This window comes from Xenopus laevis, chromosome 3L, assembly GCF_017654675.1.
Source record: "Xenopus laevis strain J_2021 chromosome 3L, Xenopus_laevis_v10.1, whole genome shotgun sequence".
Lineage (NCBI taxonomy): Eukaryota > Metazoa > Chordata > Amphibia > Anura > Pipidae > Xenopus > Xenopus laevis.
Window position 1 is genome coordinate 159,662,362 of NC_054375.1, and position 13,652 is coordinate 159,676,013.

The 13,652-nt window shown below is 46.5% G+C and overlaps 1 protein-coding gene across 2 annotated transcripts; it reads left to right on the plus strand.

Moving 5' to 3' along the window:
- Nucleotides 1-337: 337 nt before the first annotated feature.
- mepce.L (methylphosphate capping enzyme L homeolog) lies at nt 338-8,885 on the plus strand. 2 transcript variants are annotated; one of them, XM_018253896.2, is made up of 5 exons: nt 338-456; nt 671-2,199; nt 2,518-2,736; nt 8,255-8,381; nt 8,642-8,885. In XM_018253896.2, exons 2-5 carry the CDS (start codon nt 943-945, stop codon nt 8,755-8,757), a joined length of 1,719 nt encoding a protein of 572 aa, XP_018109385.1. In that variant the 5' UTR covers nt 338-456; nt 671-942; the 3' UTR covers nt 8,758-8,885. The 2 variants fall into 2 exon arrangements, with proteins under 2 accessions (XP_018109385.1, XP_018109383.1); XM_018253894.2 differs by having other exon boundaries at nt 349-534.
- The last annotated feature ends 4,767 nt before the right edge of the window (nt 8,886-13,652 follow it).

Here is a 13,652-nt window from a genome sequence, read left to right on the forward strand (position 1 = left end):
GGTTGCTATGGGCACCTGTGTCGGTAACTAGGACTTAGTGTGTGGGGAGGAGAGTGAGTGGAACAAGAGCAACATAGAGACATGAGAGGAGGTGTAATAGCGAGTCCAGCCACAGGGGGCAGCAGCACATACACGTGTGTGGGGATTAGAGAAGGAGCCGCTAAACAGGACGGGCAGATAAAGAGATAAAAACGAATGACTTGTTCTTGGGTCTGGGCAGAGACAATACACGTGTAAGCGGCGCAGCTCCCACTACTGCTCGTTACAAGGCGGGGTTATGACGCGACACTGCCGTACTCCAGGGTTGTCCCTCCCTCTACACGAACTACGTGCTGCGTCACTGCGCTGGAATACGTGTGGTGTGACGTCACGGTATCGCGAGATGAGACTTGTGTGCGACTGGATTAGTTGTCCGGCAGGAGCGAAGGAGTCGGACGTTGTGGTCGCTGCGGGAGTGTGAGTCGGGGATACGCGGGTGTGTCTCGTCAGGGAATTCAGGAGTGTCCCGGGAACGTCAGGCCTAACAACCGGGCGGTACGTGAGTGTGAGAGACAGACAGAGGCCGCGCCATTAGTCAGGGGCACTGGGCGGGCGAGACTAACGTACATTCACTGTCTCCAATGTCTCTCTATGTACAGACACTCAACTGCCTTTCCTTCTCTCCCTCAAGGCACTGCTGCAAATTCTGAACCGGAAGAGGAGGAGCAAGGGGCGTGTCCTGGCTGCCAGTGAGGGCTCAGTGTGGAGATGGGGCTCCCAGTGTCACAGCCAGTGAATCAGGGGGGGAACCCAGACATTTAAGGGCCACAGAGCAGCCCCCCTTTATTCTCACAGACACCTCTGAATCGCTGGCCCCGCTAAGCTGCTGGGAGTTACGCTGCTGGGAGTTGCTGGAGCTACAGGTGGAATATTTACCCCCCACGTCCTGTAGGTGATGCCCACATGCAGCTTGTGCTAGAGATGGCGGCCACCACCGAAAATCTGCAACTGCCAGTGGGAAGTGAGGAGGGGGAGGGGACTACCTTCCTGGCTCCACCCCCTGCCCCTCCTCTCCCGCCCTCTAAAGCAGAAGTCCAGCCCAAAGCTACAACAGAAGTGGAGGAGCAACTCCAGGTCCCTCGGGGGCCACGCAATGGATTCCAGGGGAAGAGGAGGAACAGTTTCCATGTTGGATTTAAGCAGCCGGTTCCATTCAAACGGCGTCGGAGGGTGAACTCTGATTGTGACCCTGTTCTGCCCTCCAACTTCCTCCTCGGGGGCAACATATTCGACCCCCTAAACCTTAACAGTCTGCTGGACGAGGAAGTCAACCGCACTCTCAATGCGGAAACCCCAAAATCTTCGCCCCTCCCATCCCGGAATAGGGACCCGGTGCAGATTCTCATTCCTAAAGACATTACGGATCCACTTTGCCTCAATGCTAATTCCGGGGAGCTCCTTCTCTCACCCCTAAAGAGCGGCAGGAAAAGGCACAGGCACCGGCACCACCCCTCAACTGATGCACCTTCTAAGGCTCCTGTGGGAGTGGCTGAGGAAGCAGAGCCCGCCCCCGAGGAGCCACAGCCATATGAACTGAACACAACGATTAACTGCCGAGATGAAGTGGTGACTCTCCCAGTTCTGGAGAATGAGCCGGTGGCCCCGTCAGTCAGTTCTTCGTCCGTATCCAACTCCCGGCATCGGAAAAGGAGGAGGACAACGAGCAAATCCGAAGGGAAAGCTGGAAGCCCGGAGAGGGGGAAGAGCCTGTCAGCTGAGAGATCCGCCCCCAGGCCACATGCTCCTAAATCTCAAGCAAAGGGTAAAAACCGATTCCTGCATGGGAACTATTGCCGTTACTATGGTTACCGGAACCCCTGCCATTTGGAGGACCCTCGCCTCCGTGCACTCAAACCCGAGTGGTTTCTGGGTAAATCAGTGTTGGACATTGGCTGCAACGTGGGTCATGTGACTCTGTATGTGGCCAAGAACATGGGGCCCTCGCGTGTAGTTGGACTGGACATTGATGGGACGCTGATAAACGCCGCACGCCAGAACATTCGCCATTACCTGTCGGATGAAAGTAAGAGAGTCGGGGGGTTCCCAGCAGGACTGGTTGCCACTAGGGGGCCCATTGCCGCTCCCTTACTCCAGCCAAAACAAGGAGACGACGAGGAGGAGGAGAGGAAAGTCTTTCCACACAATGTGCTGTTTGTGCAGGTGAGAACCCCGTATTGTGCCTGCCCCCCAATCTTCTACCTTTTTGTGTTGACCTTTAGTTACAGCCATTGCCCCCCTGCTCCTTTCAGCTTCTCTGTCTGATTTGTGTTTATTGCCCTGTCCTGCGGGGGAGGGGCTTAGTCAACTCACTGACAAACGTGGAGCCCCCCAAAACTATTTGTTGGAGTGATTCTGTTCCCCTTCTGCTTCCTCAGCCTGTCCCCATTACTTTTTCCGCCTTATCTTTCCTCACCCCGCACCCCTTTTTTTGTTCCCCCCCCCACTCAGTGGCCTAATGAGCTGTTTGCCCCCCTGCAGGGTAATTACGTTCTGGAGAGGGAGGAGCTAGTGGAGGTGCAGCAGTCGGAGTATGATGTTATCCTGTGTCTGAGTGTAACTAAGTGGGTGCATCTGAATTCGGGAGACCAAGGACTCAAGCGCATGTTCCGCAGAATCTACAGACACCTCCGCCCTGGGGGCACCCTCATTCTGGAACCCCAACCCTGGGCATCCTATGGGAAGAGGAAGAAACTGACTGTAAGTGTTGGGCTGGGGGGCAGGGTATCTCGCTATTGAGTGTTGGGCTACAATGAGTGCTCCCCAAAAACTGAGTGAATCAAATTAATTAACATATAATGTAGTATTGCCTTGCACTGATAAAACTGGTGTGTTTCACAAACACTAATATAGTTTATATAAACAAACTGCTGTGCAGCTAAACTATAGTAGTACTTATCTGTTATCTACTGTGTATCCTGTGCTTGAATGGCTGCCCCCATGGCTACACAGCAGCTTGTTCATATAAACTATAGTAGTACTTATCTGTTATCTACTGTGTATCCTGTGCTTGAATGGCTGCCCCCATGGCTACACAGCAGCTTGTTTATATAAACTATAGTAGTACTTATCTGTTATCTACTGTGTATCCTGTGCTTGAATGGCTGCCCCCATGGCTACACAGCAGCTTGTTTCTATAAACTATAGTAGTACTTATCTGTTATCTACTGTGTATCCTGTGCTTGAATGGCTGCCCCCATGGCTACACAGCAGCTTGTTTCTATAAACTATAGTAGTACTTATCTGTTATCTACTGTGTATCCTGTGCTTGAATGGCTGCCCCCATGGCTACACAGCAGCTTGTTTCTATAAACTATAGTAGTACTTATCTGTTATCTACTGTGTATCCTGTGCTTGAATGGCTGCCCCCATGGCTACACAGCAGCTTGTTTATATCAACTATAGTAGTACTTATCGGTTATCTACTGTGTATCCTGTGCTTGAATGGCTGCCCCCATGGCTACACAGCAGCTTGTTTATATAAACTATAGTAGTACTTATCTGTTATCTACTGTGTATCCTGTGCTTGAATGGCTGCCCCCATGGCTACACAGCAGCTTGTTTATATCAACTATAGTAGTACTTATCGGTTATCTACTGTGTATCCTGTGCTTGAATGGCTGCCCCCATGGCTACACAGCAGCTTGTTTATATAAACTATAGTAGTACTTATCTGTTATCTACTGTGTATCCTGTGCTTGAATGGCTGCCCCCATGGCTACACAGCAGCTTGTTTATATCAACTATAGTAGTACTTATCGGTTATCTACTGTGTATCCTGTGCTTGAATGGCTGCCCCCATGGCTACACAGCAGCTTGTTTATATAAACTATAGTAGTACTTATCTGTTATCTACTGTGTATCCTGTGCTTGAATGGCTGCCCCCATGGCTACACAGCAACTTGTTTATATAAACTATAGTAGTACTTATCTGTTATCTACTGTGTATCCTGTGCTTGAATGGCTGCCCCCATGGCTACACAGCAACAGCAACTTGTTTATATAAACTATAGTAGTACTTATCTGTTATCTACTGTGTATCCTGTGCTTGAATGGCTGCCCCCGTGGCTACACAGCAGCTTGTTTATATAAACTATAGTAGTACTTATCTACTGTGTATCCTGTGCTTGAATGGCTGCCCCCATGGCTACACAGCAGCTTGTTTATATAAACTATAGTAGTACTTATCTGTTATCTACTGTGTATCCTGTGCTTGAATGGCTGCCCCCATGGCTACACAGCAGCTTGTTTATATAAACTATAGTAGTACTTATCTGTTATCTACTGTGTATCCTGTGCTTGAATGGCTGCCCCCATGGCTACACAGCAGCTTGTTTATATAAACTATAGTAGTACTTATCTGTTATCTACTGTGTATCCTGTGCTTGAATGGCTGCCCCCATGGCTACACAGCAGCTTGTTTATATCAACTATAGTAGTACTTATCTGTTATCTACTGTGTATCCTGTGCTTGAATGGCTGCCCCCATGGCTACACAGCAGCTTGTTTATATAAACTATAGTAGTACTTATCTGTTATCTACTGTGTATCCTGTGCTTGAATGGCTGCCCCCATGGCTACACAGCAACTTGTTTATATAAACTATAGTAGTACTTATCTGTTATCTACTGTGTATCCTGTGCTTGAATGGCTGCCCCCGTGGCTACACAGCAGCTTGTTTATATAAACTATAGTAGTACTTATCTGTTATCTACTGTGTATCCTGTGCTTGAATGGCTGCCCCCATGGCTACACAGCAGCTTGTTTATATCAACTATAGTAGTACTTATCTGTTATCTACTGTGTATCCTATTTCTTGTGTTCATGGTACTTGTTACTAAATGAATGGCTTCTATAAGGAATGAAGTGGCAACTGGGGCTGTTGTTGGGAACTGATCACATTACACTACAGACCCAGCACCTTATCTCTGTATCATGAAGGGAAATCTGCCAATCACATAACTAGAAATCCAATTGCTGCTTGCTGATTGGCTCGTCAATGTGACTTGTCACATACAGTTCCATATTACCTGATTCAGGGGTCCTGTCACTGGTCTGAATGTGGGGAGAACTTGCCCAAAATGCATATATAAACCTTATAGTGTTATTACTCCCAGCACCCACTGACACTGCTGCATACTCCCGTCTGTCTGTCTGTCTGTCCAGACCTGAAGCCTTCTCTCACCCGTAATGCAACAAATCCAGCTACTGCACTACCATCCTTATCAGTTACAGTAGGGGGTACATTATCCCTTATAATACATGAGTGATACTCAGAGTTCCCTGTATAACTCAGCCTGCAGCCTTGTGTCTTTATATGGTCACAGAACAACCCCTCAGTGACTTCTAATATCCTTATCATTTACAGTAGGGGGTACATTATCCCTTATAATACATGAGTGATACTCAGAGTTCCCTGTATAACTCAGCCTGCAGCCTTGTGTCTTTATATGGTCACAGAACAACCCCTCAGTGACTTCTAATATCCTTATCATTTACAGTAGGGGGTACATTATCCCTTATAATACATGAGTGATACTCAGAGTTCCCTGTATAACTCAGCCTGCAGCCTTGTGCCTTTATATGGTCACAGAACAACCCCTCAGTGACTTCTAATATCCTTATCAGTTACAGTAGGGGGTACATTATCCCTTATAATACATGAGTGATACTCAGAGTTCCCTGTATAACTCAGCCTGCAGCCTTGTGCCTTTATATGGTCACAGAACAACCCCTCAGTGACTTCTAATATCCTTATCATTTACAGTAGGGGGTACATTATCCCTTATAATACATGAGTGATACTCAGAGTTCCCTGTATAACTCAGCCTGCAGCCTTGTGCCTTTATATGGTCACAGAACAACCCCTCAGTGACTTCTAATATCCTTATCATTTACAGTAGGGGGTACATTATCCCTTATAATACATGAGTGATACTCAGAGTTCCCTGTATAACTCAGCCTGCAGCCTTGTGCCTTTATATGGTCACAGAACAACCCCTCAGTGACTTCTAATATCCTTATCATTTACAGTAGGGGGTACATTATCCCTTATAATACATGAGTGATACTCAGAGTTCCCTGTATAACTCAGCCTGCAGCCTTGTGTCTTTATATGGTCACAGAACAACCCCTCAGTGACTTCTAATATCCTTATCATTTACAGTAGGGGGTACATTATCCCTTATAATACATGAGTGATACTCAGAGTTCCCTGTATAACTCAGCCTGCAGCCTTGTGCCTTTATATGGTCACAGAACAACCCCTCAGTGACTTCTAATATCCTTATCATTTACAGTAGGGGGTACATTATCCCTTATAATACATGAGTGATACTCAGAGTTCCCTGTATAACTCAGCCTGCAGCCTTGTGCCTTTATATGGTCACAGAACAACCCCTCAGTGACTTCTAATATCCTTATCATTTACAGTAGGGGGTACATTATCCCTTATAATACATGAGTGATACTCAGAGTTCCCTGTATAACTCAGCCTGCAGCCTTGTGCCTTTATATGGTCACATAACAACCCCTCAGTGACTTCTAATATCCTTATCATTTACAGTAGGGGGTACATTATCCCTTATAATACATGAGTGATACTCAGAGTTCCCTGTATAACTCAGCCTGCAGCCTTGTGCCTTTATATGGTCACAGAACAACCCCTCAGTGACTTCTAATATCCTTATCATTTACAGTAGGGGGTACATTATCCCTTATAATACATGAGTGATACTCAGAGTTCCCTGTATAACTCAGCCTGCAGCCTTGTGCCTTTATATGGTCACAGAACAACCCCTCAGTGACTTATAATATCCTTATCATTTACAGTAGGGGGTACATTATCCCTTATAATACATGTGTGATACTCAGAGTTCCCTGTATAACTCAGCCTGCAGCCTTGTGCCTTTATATGGTCACAGAACAACCCCTCAGTGACTTCTAATATCCTTATCATTTACAGTAGGGGGTACATTATCCCTTATAATACATGAGTGATACTCAGAGTTCCCTGTATAACTCAGCCTGCAGCCTTGTGCCTTTATATGGTCACAGAACAACCCCTCAGTGACTTCTAATATCCTTATCAGTTACAGTAGGGGGTACATTATCCCTTATAATACATGAGTGATACTCAGAGTTCCCTGTATAACTCAGCCTGCAGCCTTGTGCCTTTATATGGTCACAGAACAACCCCTCAGTGACTTCTAATATCCTTATCATTTACAGTAGGGGGTACATTATCCTTTATAATACATGAGTGATACTCAGAGTTCCCTGTATAACTCAGCCTGCAGCCTTGTGTCTTTATATGGTCACAGAACAACCCCTCAGTGACTTCTAATATCCTTATCATTTACAGTAGGGGGTACATTATCCCTTATAATACATGAGTGATACTCAGAGTTCCCTGTATAACTCAGCCTGCAGCCTTGTGTCTTTATATGGTCACAGAACAACCCCTCAGTGACTTCTAATATCCTTATCATTTACAGTAGGGGGTACATTATCCCTTATAATACATGAGTGATACTCAGAGTTCCCTGTATAACTCAGCCTGCAGCCTTGTGCCTTTATATGGTCACAGAACAACCCCTCAGTGACTTCTAATATCCTTATCATTTACAGTAGGGGGTACATTATCCCTTATAATACATGAGTGATACTCAGAGTTCCCTGTATAACTCAGCCTGCAGCCTTGTGTCTTTATATGGTCACAGAACAACCCCTCAGTGACTTCTAATATCCTTATCATTTACAGTAGGGGGTACATTATCCCTTATAATACATGAGTGATACTCAGAGTTCCCTGTATAACTCAGCCTGCAGCCTTGTGCCTTTATATGGTCACAGAACAACCCCTCAGTGACTTCTAATATCCTTATCATTTACAGTAGGGGGTACATTATCCCTTATAATACATGAGTGATACTCAGAGTTCCCTGTATAACTCAGCCTGTAGCCTTGTGCCTTTATATGGTCACAGAACAACCCCTCAGTGACTTCTAATATCCTTATCATTTACAGTAGGGGGTACATTATCCCTTATAATACATGAGTGATACTCAGAGTTCCCTGTAGAACTCAGCCTGCAGCCTTGTGCCTTTATATGGTCACAGAACAACCCCTCAGTGACTTATAATATCCTTATCATTTACAGTAGGGGGTATAGAATTGCAGTAGCTCAGGTGTAACAGTAGGTGTCTCTCTCATGCAGGAGTCCATATATAAGAATTACAGTAGGATTTCGTTCAGACCGGAGCAGTTTACAACATACCTGGTGTCCCCTGAGGTCGGATTCTCCAGTTATGAGCTTATAGCGACCCCCCAGAATCCTTCTAAAGGTGAGTAACGTTATATAATGTGCAAAGTAACTATAAACTTTCCATTGCTCATAGTCTGTACAGAGAGATCCCATAAAACTATGGTACATAGGTATTCCCTGTACTAAGCACAATTCAGCAGGAACAGCCCCTAATAAAACAATGGTTGATATTCCCAGTAGTAAGTACAGTTCATTATGATGTTATACAGGTGGGAGTGTGAGTGTGAGTGGGAGAGCAGCGCCCCCACAGTCTATAACTGGTTTTCCTTTTCTCCTCAGGGTTCCAGAGAGCTGTTTATGCTTTTTACAAGAGCGCCCCCTGTGCTGACGCTGAGAAGCCTCCTGCCTCGTGCTCCGGTGCTGCTCCTGCATGTGGGCGGGGAAATATGGATTAACTGCCCCACACCCACCCACCAGTTTTTTGTTTTATTTTGCCACAAATCTTTATTTTTTATGGAAAAGCAACGCATTACGTGTCTGCCTGATAGCGAGACCCTTTGCAAATATAATCAGAGATTTTGAAGTGAGTGTCTGGTCTCTTAATTTAAGGGCACAGGTGGGCGTGTCAGGCTTTGCCCCTCCCATAACACATCCAACTGTCTCATTGGGGGAAATGTTGTGCCTCTCACTCCCACACTGGGACACTCCCACACAGGGACACTCCCACTCACTGTGCTCCAATTCCAGGCTGATTAGCAAGTCATTAATTGCCCGGGGAGGGCCAAGCACAACCTCCCCCAGTGAAGCAAATGAATAAATGACTCCAGCGGCTGCTCAACCAATCAGGGGTCACGTTGAAGGTGCCGGCAGAAGAAGGGGGGTACAAAATCTCCGGGAGGGACCCCTGGTGTCTGGGCCCATTGAGGGGCACTTACAGTGAGGGCAGATAGGCTGAAATGATGGGGAAATGTTGCATTGTGGGTACAGCGCTCATTTTCCGAATGGGGTGCAGGGTGGGGCACCCAGAAACTATAGTAACACAGGGCAGCACCATATTGGCCCCAAATGAAAGCGGCATCTGTCCAACAAGTGATTGGGGCCTCCCCCCGCTCCAGAACACAAAGTGGATCAGTCCAATGACCGTCACAGGGGGTGTGTTACTCAGTGTGGCCCCCAATCAGCAGCAGGTTCTGTGGGGTCACTGGAGTCTTGAAATTGTCCAGAAGCTCCTCCCACATGTGGGTGTGTTCATTACACTGTGCAGCTGATAAGAGGCAGGGCAAAAGGAGGAGGGGACACCCACTTACATTACCAGACTTCTGGGTTTTGTCTTCCTTCACCTCTGGAGGCGGGACATAAACTAATAACTCTTGGCTCCTCCCATTGCATATATTATTGGCTCCACCTCCTCTCAGTTCTTTGTCCGGCCTCAAGAGGTGTTGGACGGCGAATTAGTTTTCTCTCAGTTACTCTCTTTTTTTTATTCCACTAAAACTTAAAGAATGGATCATTTACTAGAACTACATGTACAGGAATCAGGAGAACTACGGAACAAAGATATTCTCAAGAAGAGACTTACTAGACTGTGCAGAACTACTCACATAGCGTCTACTACAGGACAAATCCCTAGAGTAGGCAGAGCTGCTCACATAACGTCTACTACAGACATATCCCTAGAGTAGGCAGAACTACTCACATAGCGTCTACTACAAGCAAAATCCCTAGAGTAGGCAGAGCTGCTCCCATATTGTCTACTACAGGACATATCCCTAGAGTAGGCAGAGCTGCTCACATATCGTCTACTACAGACATCCCTAGAGTAGGCAGAACTACTCACATAGCGTCTACTACAAGCAAAATCCCTAGAGTAGGCAGAGCTGCTCCCATATTGTCTACTACAGGACATATCCCTAGAGTAGGCAGAGCTGCTCACATATCGTCTACTACAGGACGACTCCCTAGAGTAGGCAGAGTTGCTCACATAGTGGTCTACTACAGGACAACTCCCTAGAGTAGGCAGAGCTGCTCACATAGTGGTCTACTACAGACATATCCCTAGAGTAGGCAGAGCTGCTCACATAGTGGTCTACTACAGGACAAATCCCTAGAGTAGGCAGAGCTGCTCACATAGTGGTCTACTACAGACATATCCCTAGAGTAGGCAGAGCTGCTCACATAGTGGTCTACTACAGACAAATCCCTAGAGTAGGCAGAGCTGCTCACATAGTGGTCTACTACAGGACAAATCCCTAGAGTGGGCAGACCAGCAGTGGCTTCAGCTGGTTTGGGCCAGACACTGGGCACTAGAGCTAACCCAACACCCACCTTCATCACGACAGGAATTACAAGGGGAAGTAGATAAACTGACTACATTCACGTTCCTCGTGGAGTCCGCCATGGAGATTACTAGACTAGCGGCCAAGGCAACGGCAAACGCAGTGACCATGAGATGGACCTTATGGCTCAAACACTGGTTGGGAGATACAACATCTAAACTTCTATCCCTATGATTCACGGGTGACTCCGTCTTCAGCCGGATCTCAAACAGATGATATCAGAGGTAACTGGAGGGAAGAAACAGACACACCAAACAAATTCTCCAATTACAAAGGGTTCAACATCACAGACCAGACCCTATTGGTGGAACTTCAGGACATCTACAACTGACCAGACAAACAAATGTAGAACAACTTGGCACCAACAGGCTCGTACCAACTACAAGAAAACAACCACCAATAGAACCACCTCGGCCTGACGCAGCCCAACAAGGACCGAGTCTAGTAGGGGGCAGACTACAAACCTATCTACTACATACATATCTACTACAAACATATCTGGGGCAAAGGGAAACTCACATGACAGACACGCGGGTACTGACTATAACTCAACAAGGTTACAGAATCCCCTTCTCACCCCACTTACCACTCAGAAGGTTCCACACATCATCAACTACAACAAGGAACAACTTCTACAGCAAACTATCACTATGGCGAGTAGGGGTAATACAAAAAGTGACACAGACTCAGAGGTTTTTACTACAACCTCTTCTTAGTCAGAAAACAAGATGGCACCTTCAGACTGGTTACTAAATCTAAAATCTCTAAATCCAATGGTCACCAATCAAAGGTTCAATTTCATGACATCCATAGACCTACTTGACACCTACCTACATGTACCTACTGTATCTGCCCCGAATCCCACAAATTCCTACTCTTTGCCATTGGTGACCACCACTAATAATTTGGACTCTGCACTGCGCCACGTGTTTTCACCAAAAGCCTTACCCCAATTATAGCCTAACTCAGAGGTTGGGGATACAAATTCTATCTAGACAACCTGCTGATCACAGCACCCTCAGCACCTCAAGAAGCCAGAGACACCCACACATGCCTTCAGGTACTGACCCAACACGGATGGCTGATAAACGACACTACAACCAGCAAGACCATCCGGTTTCTGGGCCTTAACTTCAACTCTCGGAAACAAAAACTGTTCTTGCGACAGGACAAGATAGACAGACTTCTACAGGCAACCAAAGTTTTTCAAACCTCACAGACAGTTTCAGCTGGGGCTCATGGTGTCGGCTCTAGAAGCGATTCCATTCTCCAGATTTCATCTTCGACCACTCCAGAACAACTTTCTAAACCAGTGGAACAAGAACCAGGACCTACAACAAATAACTCACATATATTCCAAGCAGACAGAGCCTGATGTGGTGGATGGTTCCAGACAACCTCAACAACGGCAGGAGCTGGGCCCCCAACCACTGGTGGATTGTGACCACAGATGCCAGCCTCAGATGTTGGGGTTCAGTTTATTGCAATCACACACTATAGGGCACATGGGCACCAGGAGAGGACCCTCTACCCATCAATATCCTGGAACTCAGGGCGATCACTCTAGCACTGGAGGGCTGGGTGACACCTCTATGATCCTACACAGTCAGAGAACAACCCAACAACATCTCAGCAGTGTCACACTGTATGACAACAAGCAGGAAGGCACACGCATCAGGTTGGACATGCCGGAGGTCACATGGATCAGGTTGGCCATGCAGGAGGTCACATGGATCCTACGATGGGCAGAGCAGACAGTAGCCAATCTCTCAGCAGTGTTCATACCAAGAGTACAGAACTGGGAGGCAGACTATCTGAGCAGAACAACAGTTGACCAGGGAGAGTGGTCACTCAATGAAGAGGTGTTCCATCAGTTGGTACAAAGATGGGGCACCCCAGAGATCAACATGTTGGCCTTGAGACACAATCCCAAACTTCCACTGTCCTGCACCAGAACAAAGGACGTGGGAGCAGCATTCCTGGATGCCCTAGTCATCTCCTGGGACTTCCGGATGGGGTGTGCATTTCCACCTGTAGCAATCCTGCCCAGAACAGGACCACCTCAATCCTCATCGCTCCCCGGCCCGACTTGCTCACTCAGGGACCCCTCAATCACCCCATCTTGCCTCTCAACGGCGTGGCTCTTCAGACCAGGTGTAGGACCGAACGGGGTTACTCCCAGAATACCATAGACATTCTATTACAAGCAGTCCACCTCTTCAGTGTATCACAAGGTGTGGAGGACGTTCCTAACATGGTGCCAACAACAGAGTCTCCCCTGGGAGGGTGAATACACAGTAATTGAATTCCTTGCAGAAGACTACCACAACGATCAGCTCTCTGTACACTCAAGACTCAGGTATCAGCCCTACACACCAATCTTTAGCCGGCGCACTCTTGGGTCCACTTCAATGGAATCGCTTGTTCTCAAATTGTAAGTAAAACACTTTATTCAAACATCTTGATACTCTGCAAAGCCAGCGCCACGGGGTCTGATGCGTTTCCTGTCACTGCACTTCCTCAGAGACCTCACTTCCCATTGGTTATTTAAACCCCACCTAATCCACCCCTACAATTAACATGTTAACCCATTAATCACATTGAATTAAAATGCAAAACTCAAGTAAACCATTAAAAACAATCGGTTAATCACGTACGTACCAGTTAATTCATTTCTCACATTCCAGAGCAAATTGATATAAGTAAATAATATAAGTAATAAGTAAATTCTAATCTATAAGAAAGTCTTTCTATAATTCCATTTAACAGCTAATGCTCAAATCAATACTATAAATCAATACATTACATCCAGTCAAGTTACAAATTCAATTCGGTACCAGCTGAAAGAGTGTCGGAAGGAACTAAGGACTTTTATTCATTGAGACAAAGTGGTAGTCAGGACAGTACTGGGCCACCCAGCCAAGACCTTGTACTTCCATCCATTTGCCACAAGTGATACACGAGCGAGAGAAATTGTAGAATCGACATAAAAAGCTCATCATACGAGTGTTCCG